Genomic DNA, 17,240 nt, shown 5'->3' with positions numbered 1-17,240 from the left:
TTTATTGGGAAATATAACCTCAAAATAAAAAATACTAATATTATATTCATTTTTTTAAAGATTTCCGATTTATGCCTTTATCTCCCTGAATACATTAATTTATGCTGCTGATGCCAAAGAGGAAATAACTCTACACTAAATTTGGTCATGGGTCACAGAACACAAGAAATCTCTAGGTTTAATATTTTATCCAGAAATATAACCTCAAAATAAAAAAATACTAATTTTATATTGATTAAATTTCGAAGCTTTTTCGATTTGTTCCCGAATCTCCTATAAAATTTCATTTTATAAGACAAGTTCTAAAGGGAAATTTATTCTCCGGAAAATTCCATTATAGGTCACCGACCAATAGAAATCCGTAGCTCCAATGTATAACCTGGAAATATGGCCACAAAAAATACAGAAATATTTTATGACCGTATTTTATGTATTAAATTTTAAAGCTTTTGCGATTTGTGCCCGAATCTCGCACAAAGCTTCGTTTTAGGGGATTGATGCTAAAGGGAAATTTATTCTCTGGAAAATTCCATTATAGGTCATCGACCAATAGAAATCCGTAGCTCAAATATATATAACAGGGAAATATGGCCACAAAAATACAGAAATATTTTATGACCGTATTTTTGTATTAAATTTCAAAGGTTTTGCGATTTGTGCCCGAATCTCCTACAATACTTCGTTTTAGGGGATTGGTATCGAAGAAGAAATTGTTCTGCATTAAATTCCATTATAGGTCACCGACCAATAGAAATCCGTAGCTCTAATATATAACCGGGAAATATGGCCACAAAAATATAGAAATATTTTATGACCGTATTTTTGTATCAAATTTCAAAGCTTTTGCGATTTGTGCCCGAATCTCTTACAAAACTTCGTTTTAGGGGATTGATGCTAAAGGGAAATTTATTTTCCGGAAAATTTCATTATAGGTCACCGACCAATAGAAATCCGTAGCTCTAATATATAACCGGGAAATATGGCCATAAAAATATAGAAATATTTTATGATCGTATTTTTGTATTAAATTTCAAAGCTTTTGCGATCTGTGGCCGAATCTCCTACAAAACTTCGTTTTAGGGTATAGATGCTAAAGGGAAAATTATTCTCCGGAAAATTCCATTATAGGTCATCGACCAAAAGAAACCTATAGATCCAATATATTAGCGGGAATTATCAAAAATTTCTTGGCCAGAGGCTAACAAAAAAATTCGATCCCCCTAAATTCCATCCATAAGGTTACTTCGTAGTCGGCCACTTCGGAACAATTCGATTCAAACCAACTTATTTCACAAAAAAAATTAAATCTTGAAACTGATAAGGATGCCTGGCTAGGTATTATTAGTTTGAAATGCCTTATCAGTTCTCAACACTCAAAAATTTTGGAATTGCATTGAGTACACGGTTCGTTCATGGCTTGGCTTGTCGGGCAACAGATTATGTGACGACATTTCGCAAAATTCAAACGGGGGGTTTGTGTTCAATTTGTATTTTTTATAGTAAAGAGATTGCGATATATTTTTTCTTCTTTTTGTTTTGCTGAAAATATCTCAAACCACAGGCCTTGCTGCGGATGCTGACATGCGGATGCCGATGCTAGTCACAAGAAATAGATTTCTTCGGGGGCCTACGGCGAGATCAGCAGTTAGTATTTGAACAGCAAAATGAAAGCAACTATTTTTCTGGCCGCTTGCCTATTCGTGAATCTGGGGGCGCAAGGAGTTGCGGGCCAGCAGGAGGAGGAACTGCAGGATGATGAGACCAATATCTACAAGACATCAAAATATAAATATTTTATAGAACCCAGACAAAAGGTATGGGAAAAAAGGAAATAAAGGTTAAGAGATTTTTAAAAAAATTAATTTGTTTGCAGTTCACCTGGTCCCAGGCCCTTGAGGAATGTAAAAAGAAAAAAATGAATTTAGCCACCATCGATAGCAAGGAAAGGGCCGATGATTTGAAAATAGTTTTGAATGAAGCCTTTGGCTGTAAGTTTTCTAATGTCCAGCTGCCTTTAATCTCCAATTTTTTGTATGTGATAATGTCCTCCTTTCTTCCTCCCTTAGATGAAAAGAAACGCATACCCCGTTTGTATATTGGTGCCAACGATCTGGATGAATTCCGTGAATTTGTATGGATTGCCAAGGGTGACATCTTCAGCTATACGAATTGGGAAAAGGGTGAACCGAATAATTATAAAAAATTAAATGAACGTTGTGTCCACATCGGATTCCATGGCGATGACAAATGGAATGACATCAATTGTAATCGGAAATATGGTTTCATATGTGATTTGGTTTTGGGCGTTGAGGATCTGTCGAATTTGGTGGTGAAGGCTTGAAGACGAACAAAGATATCCAAGGCAAAACTAAATTTATTTTTTTCGAATAAAATTTTGAAGAAGTATTAAAAATATACATATATTTTGAATGGATATTTCAAAGGGATTTCTAGATCAATGCTGGGAATATTTGGAATTTTTGGGAATTTTTGGAATAGGGATTTAAAGTTCAATATCTGGATTAGAAGAGAATAAAAAAAAAAATCAAAATGATTTTTATGGGAACGTGGAGGACCCTTTGAGTTTTTTAGGCAGCCGAAATACTCAGAAGATTGCAGAGGTGACCTACAGGTCCTTTATAGAAACTTGGAGGACTCCATGAGTTCTATAAGCAGCCAGAATACTCAGAGGTTTGCAGAGATGAGGCAAGCGGAGGACTCCATGAATTTTTTAGGCTGCCGGAATACTCAGTAGTTTGCTGAGGTGACCTATAGGCCCTTTATGGGATAGCGGAGGACTCCATGAGTTTTTTTAAGGCAACCGGAATACTCGGAAGTTTGCAGAGGTGACCTAGGCCCTTTATAGAAACCTGGAGAACTTCATGGGTTTTTTAGGCAGCCGGAAATACTTATAAATTTGCAGAGGTGAGCAAGCGGAGGACTCCATGAGTTCCTATAGGCAGCCGGAATACTCAGGAGTTTGCAGAGGTGAACTACAGGCCCTTTAAAGGAACGTGGCGGACTTCATGAGTTTTTTTAGGCAATCGGAATACTCAGGAGTTTACAGAGGTGATCTACAAGCCCTTTATAGGAACATGGAGGACTTGTAGAGAAGAGGTAAACGCCGCTTATAGGAGAGCGGACTCCATGAGCTCTATAGGCAGCCGGAGTGCACAGGAGTTTTCACAGGGTGACCTAAAGCCCTTTAATAAAACATCGAAGGACTTCATGAGTTCCAGGTAAGCGGAGGACTCCATGAGTTGTATAACCATGCGGAATACTAGGGAGATTACAGAGTAGAGTCATGGAGTTTGCAGAGATGACCTGAAGCCCTTTTATAGAACATCGTGACCTGAAGCCCTTTATAGACTCTATGAGTTGGCAGCCGGAATGCTCATGACTTTACACGGGGTGATCTAAAGCCCTTTTTTAGAACATCGAAGGACTCCATATGATCTAAAGGGCAGCCGGAATGCTCAGGAGTTTGCGGAGATAAGCTAAAGACATTTCAAGAAGAGAAAACGTTATGAAAAAACCGGTATTTTTTATAGTTCAAATGAAGTGGAAAACTTCGTTAGTGTTTTAGACATGTGGAATACCCAGAAGTTCCAAAAAGGCGTGCTTAAGTCAATGGCAGTCTTATTGACAGAACTGAAGGCCCAACAAATCGTTGATGCAGTCTAAGGAAATGCAAAGCAAGGTCTCTTCGTTTGTTCAGCTGAAGGCTTTTGGGGCCCAAATGTAGCAGAGCTGAATACCTGGAGGGCATTCAGGAGTACATGGTTGAGGTTTCAGAAAATCTTCATTGGGGAATAAGAAAGTTCCTTATATATATATATATATATATATATGGCGATTTGAGGTTGCAAGATCCAATTGGTATTTATAAGGCCCTATGGTCTCTACACTGAAGAATGGGTGTTTATAAATATCTATGATATCTATAGACCAGACCCAATAGATATTTTAAAATATCTGTGGTCTCTACACAAACGAATGGGTCTTTATAAATATCTATGATCTCTAGACCCGTTTCAATTGGTATTTATAAAAAATCTGGTGGTCTTTAGGACAGACGAATGGATCTTTATAACCCCCTATGATCTCTATACCAGCTCTAATTGGTTTTTATAAAAATCTTGTGGTTCCTAGACCAGGTCCATAGGTATTAATAAATACCCGTGGTCTACATTCCCGATTCTATTGATATTTTTAAACGCCTGTGGTCTCTATGCTGGCGAATGGGCCTTGATAAAGACCTGTAATTTCTATAGACCACATCCAATTGAAATTTCCAAAGACCTGTGACTTCTAGTTCCGATTAATTTACCTTTTCAAAAACCCATGGCCTCTGTATTGATCAAAAGGGTCATAGGGTCTCATCAAAATTTCCCATTTCCATCTAAAGAAAACATTTTTTGATTTTCAGGTCCACAACTCGTCTATGTTTTAACCTGTTTATTATCTTCACAAATGAAACCGAATTTCATATCACAATCAATATCATTCCAGGTGCCATCATCGTACAGACCCAAATGGACACAACGCTCATTCTTTTCATAGTTATTTGGTTCGAATTCACTCCAGTTGGTATATTGAAATTTATGACCCGTTGGCGTCCAGAGAAATTGCTTGCGGTCGGCCAAATTGTTACCGCCAATATAAAGCAGAGGTTTTTCTTTGCCTAGAGAAAAAAAGGAAAAGCTGTAGTTAAAAAAAATTAATCGTATTGGAATTTTTCAAACCTTTAAAAACCGTATTAATCAAATCATTTATTTCCTGCATTTTCTCGGCACTCTCAATGCTCAGCAGATCCATATTATTTACTTTACATTCTGCATCCGATTGAAACCAATTGTACTGGGAATAAAGATAATTCAGTGAATTTATTTTGAAATTAAAATGTATATATTATGAAATTTACTTACCTTATTACGTATTTCAATTAAATATCTATTATTTTGTGAAGATGTATAGAATTCAGCCGCAATTGTATTGATTTGGAAATAACAAATCCAGAGAACAACAGCTGATAAGAACATGGGCGATGTTGACTTCATTGTGGCTGGCTAATAACTGAAACAATACTTATCAGAAACAGAATCAGAATCTCTAAATCTGAGTTTGTATTTTTTTTATTAAATTACACATTTATTTTTATAATCTCTGTTTTTTTTTATTTTTGTATTGTGGAATTCAATTTCTTGGCATAAATCATTCGGCCAGTTGCATGAATAATTTTTATATTTAATTTTAGAAAAATAGGAAACGAAATGATTAAGGCATTTATTTAATAATATATTTTAAGAACGGTTTGAAAATAATATTTTTAATAATTACATCTTTAATTGAAATCTCGTCACTGTATTTTTCTGATTCAAATATTGACGGATTTTGAATTCAATATACCAAACGAAATTGGGATTTGAATCAAGTAATTTTTGGTGTTAATAAAGCTGAAGGCTCGGGTAGTCTCAATAGTGGAGCTAAAGTCTCAGGAATTCCTTTTAAATTGATGGAAGACGAGCCGAATACTTCAGAAAAAATTTTAGGGTTTTTTATTTTATGCTTTAAATAATAATAAAAAAATTGCATTTCCTTCCTTTGCACCACCCCAAAAAAAATATTCCTACAATTCAGGGTTTATTTTTATATTAATCTTTTAACAATTTTATTCAATATTCCATTTTATTCTTTCAATATTAAATTAATTTAAAAAATTCAACCATTTCTCGTTAATACTTATTGTCATAGGCGTTGTTACACCATAAATGGCCGGGAAAATGTTGTCGGCTATCAATTCCTAGTGATTATCCCCCGTTATCATAAACAATGTTTCCTTTCCTTTGTGTTATCACATGAAAGTTATTAACAACAATTCATGGTTTATTTTTATATATTAATTTTTTAATATTATTTTTTAAACAATTATTCTTTAAAAAGGAAATAAATTTAAAAAATGCAACAATTTCTCATTAATAATTATTCTCATGGGCGTTGTTGCACCATAATGGCACACAAAATGTTGTTGGCTATCAACTCAAAGTGATTGCTCCCTCCTTCATCACAGTCAGTTTAATGTTTTCCTTTTTTGTTTTGTTTTAACTATAAAAAAATAATGTAAAAAATCATTGTTGTTTCATATAATAATCTTTTAACTTTTTTTAAACATTTATTTTTATTCTGTAAACAAAATAATTTAAAAATGCAACCATTTCTCATAAATAATTCTTCTCATGGGCGTTGTTGCACCAGAATGGTAGGCAAAATGTTATCGGCTATCAAGTCAAAGTGGTTGCCCGCATTGATAAAAATCGCTTTAATTGTTTCTATTGTTTGTTTTAAAAATTCAAAAAATTTGTCAAAAAATGTCAGGACTTTTTATAAATATAAGTCGCCTACCATTTTTAAACAACATCTAATTTTATCCCTTAAACAATTATCTTGATGACTGCTCTGCCGCCGCCACAGCTACTAAGGCAGAAAATGAGACGACTAAAGGCAAAAACAATAACAAAAACGTTGAGGGCAATGATAATAGAGTTGATAATAAGAATAAAAACAATAACAACAATCATGCAAAAGCAAAAAAACCCAAATCAAAATCAATCACAATTTAAAAAATCAAAATACAGCAATGGCGCCAGCGGCTGCAGCTGTTGGTATTTCTTCTGTTAATTGCAATAAAAATAATAAAAAGAGAAAAACAAAAAAGAAGAAGAATAGCGCGAGACAGTTTTTTAAAAACATTTAATTTTATTCCTTAAAAAAAAACGACAATTTCTCATTAAAAATTATTCTCATGGGCGTTGTTACACCATAATGGCGGTTAAATGTTATTTGCTATCAACTCAACGTGATTGTCCCTTTGCTTGCCTTCTTGTCATTCTCCTTTTGTATTGACATTCTCTGTTTCTTTCATATATTTTTTTGACGGCGCCTTTGTTTTTCCTGTGTGTCTGTGTGTTTTTTTAGTATCGGCCTCGATCTCTGGCGAGAGAGATTTGTTTTTCTACCAGACAATACGGGAAACGTGAATATAAAAACAAATTTTTACCAAAATAATATTGTCAAATTGAAAAAAATTTAATAAATAATGAAAATTTAAGAGCTCTGCTATAAAATGCAAGCATTGGAATATAAAAATTCACGAGTTGAGGCAGTTTAAAAGTGAAACAGAAAAAATGGTGCTTTTGTAGAGGAGCAAAAGACAAGAAAAAATCTTAATGAGAAAAAGAATAACAACAACAACAGTAACGGCATAAACAGCCGCAGTAGCAGCAGTGGTAACGGCTACGGCAGCCGCACTCTGACAGAGAGATATAAAAAGATTTTTTTGTTGGTTGTGTGATTTTGTGTGTGGTGTTCGAAGCAGGCAAAAAGAAGCAATAACATATTAAGGAATTAATAAAAAAATATACATGCAAAATAATTAAAATTTATGATAAATAAAATAAATGTTAACAATAATTACAATGTGAAAATATTATTGCAAAGAAAATTATGTGAATAAGAAAAGAGTAACAAGAGCACTGCACAGAGAAAACCGAAAGAAGTGACGTCAAAAAAGATTTTTTCTTTCATCAGAGCAAAAAACAGCTTAATAAAAATTAAAAATAAAAAAATATATTTTAATTGGGGAAGTAGAGTAGAGCAGAAAAAAAAGAACGGCCCCACAATGACAGACTGTTTGGATAGCTTATTTAGCAGCATGGCCAATACATTTAACAATGAGGTGGATTTAAATAATGCTGAAGTCAATTTGGCCGAAGATAAAACACTAAAGTGGCGTAATTTGTCCAAAAATCAATTTGCCTCAAAAGATAAAGATAAGAAGGGCGGCAGCAGCAGCAGCAGTAATGGAAAAACTACACCAACAGTAGCTGGCAATGATGATGGTGGTGTGGCGGCGATAAGGACAGAAAGTCAGACCACCAACACCTCTGATACAATTAGTCCCAAAAAAGAAGACCAGCAACGGCATGAGGTAAAAACCGAACACCAGGAGGAGCAAATGCTGAAGGAGGAGGTAAAATCCCCCAACACCACCAACAGCAGTACAACGTCATCGCCGTCGACGACCCCTACCGTAGAGAATATTATCGATAAGAAACAAGAAAAACCAACAACAACAAATTCAGACAATATTCAACAAAATCAAACAGGAAATTGTAATAATACTTCAATTACAACAACAAAGACCACAGATACAACAAAGTCCGAACAACAATTATTGTTGGTCGAAACAGCAGCAGCTGACAGCATAAATATGGCCAATAAGAAAGTCAATAAAAAAAGCTCTGGCGAAAATCACCATCATCAAGGTCAGCCAGTTTTGTTTGTTGGTACTGCTGCTAACACCAGCACAGCAACAACAACACCAACGGAGACCCAAAACCTCCAATTATCTAAAAACAATAATTCCACTGGTGTAAAAAACATAAAAGCGGAAGAAGAGAATTCATTAAATATTGATGGTGGCAAAACACCCACAACAACAACTACAAATACTACAACAGTGACGACAACGTCATCAGCAGCAGCATCATCAACAGCTGCTGCTGCCACCTCTGTTTCTACTTTGATTTCTGATCAACAACAAGTTGTTGCAGTTAAAAAATCTAATCGCAATTCATGCGGTGATGATGACCAACAACAGCAGCCACAGAATCATCAACATCATCCTATTGCAAACAAAACCGAAAGCAAAGATAATCATGATGGTAATCTCTTGCTCAATCAAAACAAAGATGTTGAGGTAAACAACGACAGCAGCAGCAGCAGCACGACTAGTCAAGCAACAACAAAAACTAATACAGAGCCAACGCCGTTACTGGTGCTCGGCAACGACGACGACAATAAAGTGCAGAGAGTAACGGCCTCTCTCACCACACAACATCATCAAAGGGAGACTAGTGGTGGGGGCAGTGAGCATAATACAAATGATGTTGATGACTGCTCTGCCGCCGCCACAGCAACTAAGCCAGAGAATGAAACGACTAAAGGCAAAAACAATAACAAAAACAACGTTGAGGGTAATGATGGTGATGGTGTTGATAATAAGAATAAATACAATAACAACAGCCATGCAAAGGCAAACACAAATCAAAATCAATCAAAATTGGAAAATCAAAATAAAGCAACGACTGACGTTGTTGGTATTTCTTCTGTTACTTGTAATAAAAATAATAATATTGATGGAAAAACAAAAACGGAAGAAGAAGAAGAGAGCCAGACTTCATCCGAGGTGTTAACTATTAATAAAGTGGCTGATAAAAAAATTAACACCCCCTGCACAACAACAGATGTTGAAGAAGGTGAAAGGAAACAAGACGGTTCAAAAGAGGGTGGTGATGTTGGCGCTGGGGTGGTTGATGTTAATAGTAAAAGTGTAACAGTAAAAGCAAATGCCGCCGGCGTTGCTACTACAACGGCGTCGTTGCCGTCAACAACAATCAACTGCACTGTCACAGCTGCTAATGTCGTTGACAGCATTGCTGCTGATGATGATGATGATGGCGGTGGGGATGTTAAAGGTGCAAAAACTGTAAGTATAACAAGTATTTGTGAATGTGTGATGTTGTTGTTGCTGTTTTTTTATTTTTGTTGTTGTAGATTGGGGGAACTGGCTGTTATTAGCTGCTGCTGCTGCCAAGTATATAAGTAGCTGTTTTATTTTTCTGCTTCTTAAATGACTTTTGACTTTTTGCAAATGATGTGTGTGTGTGTGTGTGTGTGTGCGAGGGAAAAAAAGGAATTTTATTTTTTGCAAATGGTTTAAAGGAAAAAGATGGGATAAAATGCAATGAAGAAAAACTTGCAGTTTTTTAATAAGGAAATTAAAAGGTGTTAAAATTATTTTATCATGAAATGAAAAAATATGCTAATTAATTTATGAGTAGATACACACAAATAGTGGATGTCTTAGGTGAGGGTATTATTAATTTTGGAAAAAAAAAATTAATTTTTTTATTTGTAGAATTTTAGATCAATGGAAGTAGGAACAAAGGAAGAAAAAATTGAAAAATGGGATCATGTTTTGGCAAAGGACTGAAGAAAAAGCACCATTCTAAATTGTGCCAATTAATTAATTAGGAAAATTTGTTAATGTCTAAATTAAATTAGGAGTAGATGCACACAATTGGAGGAGCTCTAAGTTGTGGGTATTCCAATTTTTTAGAAACATTTTTTTTATTTATAGATTTTTTTATTTGTAGATTTTTATACCCAAATTCATATTGGATCAATCCATCGATATATAAGCAAAATATTTTTGGAGAAGATTATTCAATTTCAATTTATTTCATAAACGAGAACCTAGCCCATAGGGCCATGAGCGATTCCAAAAAGTTCATTACATGGACTACTTCGAGTGGAACAATGAGAGGACTAGTATTTATTATAAACTGTAGTCAATATTCTCACCGTAGTCTAATTTCTGGAAAGAGCATAAAAAATGCTTCCAATCAATTGTTTTTGAGGAAACTTGGTTTTGCAGCCAGTTCTTAATTCCCCCTTTTGTTTGCCTCGAACCCCAAATCCCTAGTCTAAATATCTACCCACCATTTTCTATTGACTTATTTAATAACCTGTTATTTTTATTTTCAGGAACCTAACATTGATTCCGATGTCCCTATGACCAATTTGGAAATTCCCCTCAACAATGAATGCAACTTGTCACAAATCAGTCCAAATCCCACTGCAAGCGATAAAGAAAGCAATGAAAAAGTCAATACAAATCAGGCGCTAAATAAACGTGGCCGTGGTCGTAGTAAGAAAATCAACAATGCAGAAGGTGAGGGAAGCACCACAAACAACACGCCTGTAACGCCCGCAGTGGAAGCGGCCAGTGAACAAAATAATTCCCCCACTTCCAATGAAAGGCGAGCGCCCGGACGAAAACGTAAACAATTGGATGATGAGTCCAATGAGGCGGCCAACAAACATCATGAGGATGAGGAGGGTAAACGTATGAGACGTAGTGAGAGATTGTGTAATCGTTTGGATGGTTTTAAGATATTGGTGAGTTTGCAATGGAGTTTTTTTTTCAAATGGAAAATTTTTCATTTTTTTTATTTTTCTAGGATGAAGATGTCCCCCTCAATCACCATCATATGGATGACTCCCCCACCCGCAAAGCCTTGCGCATACAAATCGATGAAAAGACACCACCCAAAAAACGGGGACGCAAGGCAAAAATACAAATTGAAGCTGAGAAACAACATACCGATGAACAAATTTCGCCCACTGTGGCGGCAGCAAATGCCAATAAACGCCATACCAGTGCCACTACGGCAACAACCACAAATGATGGCGGTTCGGTTATTGTTCCAAAACGTTCACAGCGACGCATTAAACCCACAACCAAAATACTCGAAAATGATGAGCTACGTTATGAATTTGAAACCAAGAATATTGTACGCATGACAGCCCAAAATTTGGATAGTTTAGAGCAGAGTGATGCCACAACACCCACCCATCAAGTTGTACAAAATTCCAGCAGTGGTGGTGGAGCAGGTTCAAAAATGAAAAGTGAAAAATCCGAGGATAGTAATGGTGGTCAGCAACCACATCCCAGTGGTTCAAGTGCCATAAAAAAGAAACTCTTTACCAAGTCACGCAAAGAAATGGAACAGCCACGGAAACCACCATGTCCAGATATTGATAAATTTCTGCATGAAATCAAGACTTCCAAATTGAATTTAAATCGTTCGCCGGAAGATAAGAAACTGAGTAAGAAACAGCAACGAAAATTGGCCAAACAAAAAGAGCGACATTTGGAGAAGTTGGGTTTGCGTCGCAATGCCAGCGATGAGATCAGTGACAATGACAGCCTGAGTGATAATGAGGAATTTGTACCGGCCAAAAGGGTACAGGTGGGTAAGCCCAGTGTTACGTTGAGGGTGCGTAAGGAGTCGACACCGCCGCAACCACAAGTTACACATCAACAGCAGACGGGGGTGGTCACAACAAAAAGTGTAACAAACCAAACCTCAGGAGGCAATTCCTTAACTTCCAATACCCGGCGTAAACAAAAACAAACCTCTAGTGAAAAATCCTTGGAATTGGATGCCAAACAATTGCGAAATTTAAATGCCTCGGCTGTGGCAGTTACAAATTTACCAACAAGCACTACCACCACTACCAATTCCAAGAATGTAAATTTAATATGCCTTTGCCAGGCCACTTCCAAATATTATACCCCCAAGACACCAGAGACCCAGTACTGTTGTGCCATTGATAACATCGATGATTTAAAGGTGGGCTGTTCCAATCAATTAAATGGTGAAATACTTAATTTGTTTAGACCCAGTCAAAGGGTAGGATATTTGGTCTTATGTGATGATCACAAAAGACGGCTGCAGACCCATAATTCCTGTGCTGAATGTGGCATTTTTTGTACACAGGTGAGTGGGATTTCAGAGAGGGTAATTTTCTTCATTTTTTTCTAATAATTTTTTCTTCTTTTTTTCGATTCCAGGGCGAATTTGTCTTGTGTAAAAATCATCACTTTTTCCATGCTTCGTGTGCCCAACGCATTGTACTCAGTTCCAAATATGATCCCCAGCAACCTGCCTCGAAAACTGCCAGTCGCACTTTGGTATTGAAATGCCCGCACTGTGGCATAGATACGGCGGAAAAGACCACCACAATTACCATGAAAAGTCAAACGGTGCCAATATTTTCGGCAACACAAAAACCACCTTTGGCGGCCGGCAATAACAACAACAATAACAGTTCGGGTGGTGCTAAAACGAATAGTAAAAATAAATCTGCCATTAATTGTTTAATGGACTCACCCATGACCTTTAAACCAAATACCAAAATCAATTATGAACATCTTATACCGGAATCGGTTATGAATGTTGTGGCTGCCCGGGGACGTTCACGCAGTACCGCCACACTCACAGAGTTCACAACCAAAGATATGTATTATGCCGTTAAGAATGATGATTTGGAAAGGGTGGCGGAGATATTGGGTAAGTGGGGGAAATTAAATTAATTGAGAATCCAATTAAATTATTTTTTTTTCTTCCAGTTTCAAAATACGATGTCACCTCCAGCATGCGTGAATGCTACAACGGCACCTGTTTGCATTTGGTGGCCACCTTTGGTACCCTACAAATGGCCTATTTGTTGCTGTGCAAAGGCAGCGGCGGTGATTTCATTAATAAAATGGATCAGGAAATGCGCACCGCGGTTATGTGTGCCGTCAATGAGGGCAAATATGATATTGTTAATTTGTTTATACAACATAGGGCGGATTTGGCCATAAGGGTAAAACAAAATTTAATTTTAAGTAATTAAAAAAAAGAATAAAATTTTATTTGAATTTTTTCCAGGGTCCCGATGGCCACACAGTCTTGCACATTGCTGCCCGCACCGGCAATTTGGAATTAGTACAATTAATCGTCTATAGCTATAAGGCCAGTAAGAATATATCACAATTTTTAAGTTTCATAAATGCCCAAGATGATGGAGGCTGGACGGCCATGGTGTGGGCGGCCGAATTGGGTCACACAGATATTGTGAGGTGGGTCAAGATATCGTTTTCAAAATTTACTTACAAATTATAACAACAATTTATTTTATTTCAGTTTACTTTTACAACAAGGTGCCGATCCCAATATCTGTGATAATGACAACAATACGGTATTGCATTGGGCTGCCCTGCACAATAATGATTTGGATACCATAACAGTATTATTGCAGACCGGTATCAATTGTAATATACAAAATGTGGAGGGTGAAACACCGCTGTGAGTTTTATACAAACAAAATCTATTAGATCATAAAAATAATTCCCATCTTTCCCTTTTCCCCCCAGCCACATTGCTTGCCGCCATTCGAGTAAAAATCTCAGTCTCCTCCTTATATTCAATGGTGCCGATTTAATGCTGAAAAATCGTGCCGATGAGTTACCCTATAATTGTATACCAAATGAAAATTCCGATTGTGCCCGACATGTCGGTTTTCAAATGCGTATGCATGCTCTACATCGTCGTCGTTCGCATATTGTTTGTGCCGATATATCGAATGGACGTGAATTATGTCCCATACAGGCATTACGTAATGAAAATAATAATATCACACCGATTGATGAATCGGATCAGATAATGTTACCAGATTTTCGTTATATTACCGATACGATAATTTTGCAGAATTCCGTGCAAATCGATAGGAGAGTGTCACAAATGCGTATCTGTACATGTTTAGATGGGTGAGTGGAGGGTGGTTTGAGTTTTGAATAGAAAAAGAATTTTGAAACTGAAATTTTCTTATTTTTTTAGTTGCATTACGGACAGCTGCCAGTGTACTGGTGCTTCGGGTCAAAGTTGGTATACCGCAGAGGGCCGTTTAAGCTCCGATTTTAATTATGAAGATCCGGCAATAATATTTGAGTGCAATGATGTCTGTGGCTGTAATAAGGTATAGAAAATAATTTAAAAAAATATTTCAAATTGAAAAAAAAAAATATCTTTTCCCATTTCAGCGTTTCTGTAAAAATCGCGTGGTGCAAAATGGCATTACCATACCGCTACAGGTGATGGAGTGTGAAGAGACCAACAAAGGTTGGGGAGTGCGCAGTATGGTCCATATACCCAAGGGTACATTTGTGGCCACCTATACGGGAGAAATTCTCACCGATCATGAGGCCGATCGTCGCATGGATGATAGCTACTTTTTCGATTTGGGTAATGGCCATTGTATTGATGCTAATTATTATGGCAATGTTAGCCGTTTCTTTAATCATTCGTGTGAGGCAAATATTACACCCGTTCGGGTATTCTATGAACATCAGGATTATCGTTTTCCGAAAATTGCATTTTTCACAAGTCGTGATGTGGAGTCGGGTGAGGAGTTGTGGTGAGTAATAAAATGAATTTCTGGTTTTTTCTTATTGTTAATTGTTTACGGTTTTCAGTTTCGATTATGGTGAAAAATTCTGGTTAATGAAAAATCGTTATTTGTCGTGTAAATGTAAAACGGCAACTTGTCGTTATGCCAATTTGACGCAACAAAATCCCATGGTCAATGGTGGTGTGGCGTCCGCCGCAACAACCACGGTTATAGAGGTGGACGATGATGATGATGACGATGAGGATGATATAACGGAAACGACCTCAGCCACAACAGCATCCCTGAATCAATCAGCAAATATAGCTATTGCCAGTACATCATCGACAACAACAACAAATCTTATACCAGCTGCGGCTGCCCAACTTGTACAAAATTTGGAAGATGTTTCCATAATTAGTGTTAGTCCTCAGGTTACATTAACTCCCATAAATCACAATAACAATATGACGGCCCATAGCCAGTCGTCGGGTGGTGGTGTAAATCATGCAGTGGCAGGGAATCATCATCACCCTTAGCTTCTTGGTGATTTAACCAATTATTCAATTATAATTTTTTATGACACTTAAAGGGTTTCCTTTAGAATTTACTTATAAATAAATTGTTAATAAGACAAACACAACCACACACACTCAACCATAGACAACACAACTTAAACACTACCACATTTTTTTTTATTTATAAAAAAAATTGCTTTGAGTGTTGAAAAATAAATTATTAAAGAACTAGGTTTGTGGTGGTTCCTGTAAACAGTTTTAGATTTAATTATAAAAATTCAATTTCAAAGCAATTTACTTTTTTCTTAAAAAAAGAAGAAGAATGAAAATAAATCACAACAAACAAATTAAGGCTTAAAGTTAACTTTTTTTCAAAAATATCCTATTTATAAATATACATATATAAATTAATTTTTAAGGACAATAGTTTTAGGTATTTTTTAGTAATGAAGTTTTTTTGTTGTTATGTTATTTTTTGATTTTATTTTTTTGTGAACTAATTTTTTTAACACATACAAAAAGTTGGAATAATTTAAAAAAATATATTACTTAAAATTAAAAAAAAAAAATAATTTAAAAAATTAGATTTTTTAAATCAGATATAAAAATATATTTTAATTAACCCGAGCTGTGCTAGCGTGACCATATGGTCACACTCACAATACAATCAATAAATCATCTAAAAAACCTGTACCCGAGCAGTGCTAGTGTGAACATACGGTCACAGCCCAAAAATTGATCCTGTCGATTATTCTGATAAGAAAAAAGGATACAAATCAAATTTTTGAATTCAGTGGCCCACAATCTAGAGACGCTGAAAGATTCGTTTCACAATTCGAAAAAAAAAAATAATTACAGCACTATTCGGGATAATATTCGATTTAAAAAAATCCGATTTTTTATTATTTTTTTAAATTAAATTATTAATTTTGTTAAAAAATTTAAAAATTTGAAATTAAATATTAAAGAAAAAATTTTGTGTTAAAAAATTTTACTTGAAATAAAAAAAAATAATTTAAAAAATTAGATTTTTTATTTAAATCAAATATAAAAAATATATTTTAATTAATATTTGTTTTAAAAAATCCGATTTTTTTTTTATTAATTTTCTAGGATTTTTTAAATGATTTTTTCTTTAAATTAAATTATTGAAAAAAATTAAATATTAAAGAAAAAAAAAATAAATATATTACAACCAATTTTTTATTTAATTTTTTTCAATTTTTTTTAAATATTTTTTTTTTAAATAAAATAATTTTTTTTTAATTTATTTTTTAAAAAAAAATATATTATACCCAATTTTGTATTTATATATTTTTATTTAATTTTTTCAAAGATTTTTTTAAATAAAATCATTTTTTTAACATTGATTTTTAAAAGGAATCTAAAAAATTAAAAAAGGAAAATATTCCTAAAAAATTATTAAATATTTTGTTATTTTTTTTTAAACAAATCTTAACGAATTAAAATTAAATTAAATATTTTTTTAAATTTTATTTTCAAATCAAATCCAAAAAGTTAAAAATTAATATATATATTTTTTATTTTTTTTTAACATATCTAAAAATTTAAAAAAAATTAAGAAGAAATCTTAAAAAAAAATTAAAAAAATAAAGAAAAAAATGTCTATATAAAAAATTGGGGTTTTATTAATATATTTTTTAATATATTTTTTTATATTATAAATACAAAATATATATCCATTATATTTTTTGTTTTTTTTTCTGATTTTTTTTTTTTTTTTTAATTGATTTTTTTAAAGATTTTTGTTTTTAATTAATTATTTTTAATAAAATTTGTTACAAATCCAAAAAATTAAAGTAGAAATATTTCAAAAAAAAAAAAAAAAAATAAATAAATAAATATTAAAGAATTCGGTTTTTT

The 17,240-nt window shown here is 34.4% G+C and overlaps 3 protein-coding genes across 3 annotated transcripts; 2 read left to right on the top strand and 1 right to left on the bottom strand.

Moving 5' to 3' along the window:
* The first annotated feature begins 1,664 nt into the window (after positions 1-1,664).
* LOC133322591 (lectin subunit alpha-like) lies at positions 1,665-2,341 on the top strand. Its single transcript, XM_061531570.1, has 3 exons — positions 1,665-1,814; positions 1,874-1,988; positions 2,067-2,341. Exons 1-3 carry the CDS (start codon positions 1,665-1,667, stop codon positions 2,339-2,341), a joined length of 540 nt encoding a protein of 179 aa, XP_061387554.1.
* A 2,101-nt stretch (positions 2,342-4,442) lies between these two features.
* Positions 4,443-5,060, bottom strand: LOC133322590 (lectin subunit alpha-like). Its single transcript, XM_061531569.1, has 3 exons — positions 4,929-5,060; positions 4,746-4,860; positions 4,443-4,684 (listed from the first exon to the last, which is right to left on the bottom strand). Exons 1-3 carry the CDS (start codon positions 5,058-5,060, stop codon positions 4,443-4,445), a joined length of 489 nt encoding a protein of 162 aa, XP_061387553.1.
* A 2,612-nt stretch (positions 5,061-7,672) lies between these two features.
* On the top strand, positions 7,673-15,377 carry LOC133322589 (homeobox protein 5). The gene is made up of 13 exons (XM_061531568.1): positions 7,673-8,089; positions 8,201-9,158; positions 9,219-9,547; positions 10,609-11,022; positions 11,085-12,407; positions 12,482-12,980; positions 13,040-13,278; positions 13,344-13,534; positions 13,599-13,760; positions 13,829-14,221; positions 14,292-14,430; positions 14,495-14,868; positions 14,927-15,377. Exons 1-13 carry the CDS (start codon positions 7,679-7,681, stop codon positions 15,375-15,377), a joined length of 5,883 nt encoding a protein of 1,960 aa, XP_061387552.1. The 5' UTR covers positions 7,673-7,678.
* Positions 15,378-17,240: the final 1,863 nt, after the last annotated feature.

Source organism: Musca vetustissima, unplaced genomic scaffold, assembly GCF_032173495.1.
Source record: "Musca vetustissima isolate MV318-11 ecotype Yass unplaced genomic scaffold, APGP_CSIRO_Mvet_v1 utg11918, whole genome shotgun sequence".
Lineage (NCBI taxonomy): Eukaryota > Metazoa > Arthropoda > Insecta > Diptera > Muscidae > Musca > Musca vetustissima.
The sequence above is the reverse complement of the archived record's forward strand: the minus strand, read 5'-3'. Positions and strand labels throughout refer to the sequence as shown.

Bases quoted from the DNA above. Each gene is read 5' to 3' on its own strand.
- LOC133322591 (XM_061531570.1), top strand. From the start codon at position 1,665: ATGAAAGCAACTATTTTTCTGGCCGCTTGCCTATTCGTGAATCTGGGG. The intron at 1,815-1,873 runs GTATGGGAAAAA...ATTTGTTTGCAG, and splicing joins TTATAGAACCCAGACAAAAG to TTCACCTGGTCCCAGGCCCT. The intron at 1,989-2,066 runs GTAAGTTTTCTA...TTCCTCCCTTAG, and splicing joins TTTGAATGAAGCCTTTGGCT to ATGAAAAGAAACGCATACCC.
- LOC133322590 (XM_061531569.1), bottom strand. From the start codon at position 5,060: ATGAAGTCAACATCGCCCATGTTCTTATCAGCTGTTGTTCTCTGGATT. The intron at 4,861-4,928 runs GTAAGTAAATTT...CTTTATTCCCAG, and splicing joins TAATTGAAATACGTAATAAG to TACAATTGGTTTCAATCGGA. The intron at 4,685-4,745 runs GTTTGAAAAATT...TTTTTTCTCTAG, and splicing joins GATTAATACGGTTTTTAAAG to GCAAAGAAAAACCTCTGCTT.
- LOC133322589 (XM_061531568.1), top strand. From the start codon at position 7,679: ATGACAGACTGTTTGGATAGCTTATTTAGCAGCATGGCCAATACATTT. The intron at 8,090-8,200 runs GTAGAGAATATT...ACAACAACAAAG, and splicing joins CGCCGTCGACGACCCCTACC to ACCACAGATACAACAAAGTC. The intron at 13,535-13,598 runs GTGGGTCAAGAT...ATTTTATTTCAG, and splicing joins GGTCACACAGATATTGTGAG to TTTACTTTTACAACAAGGTG.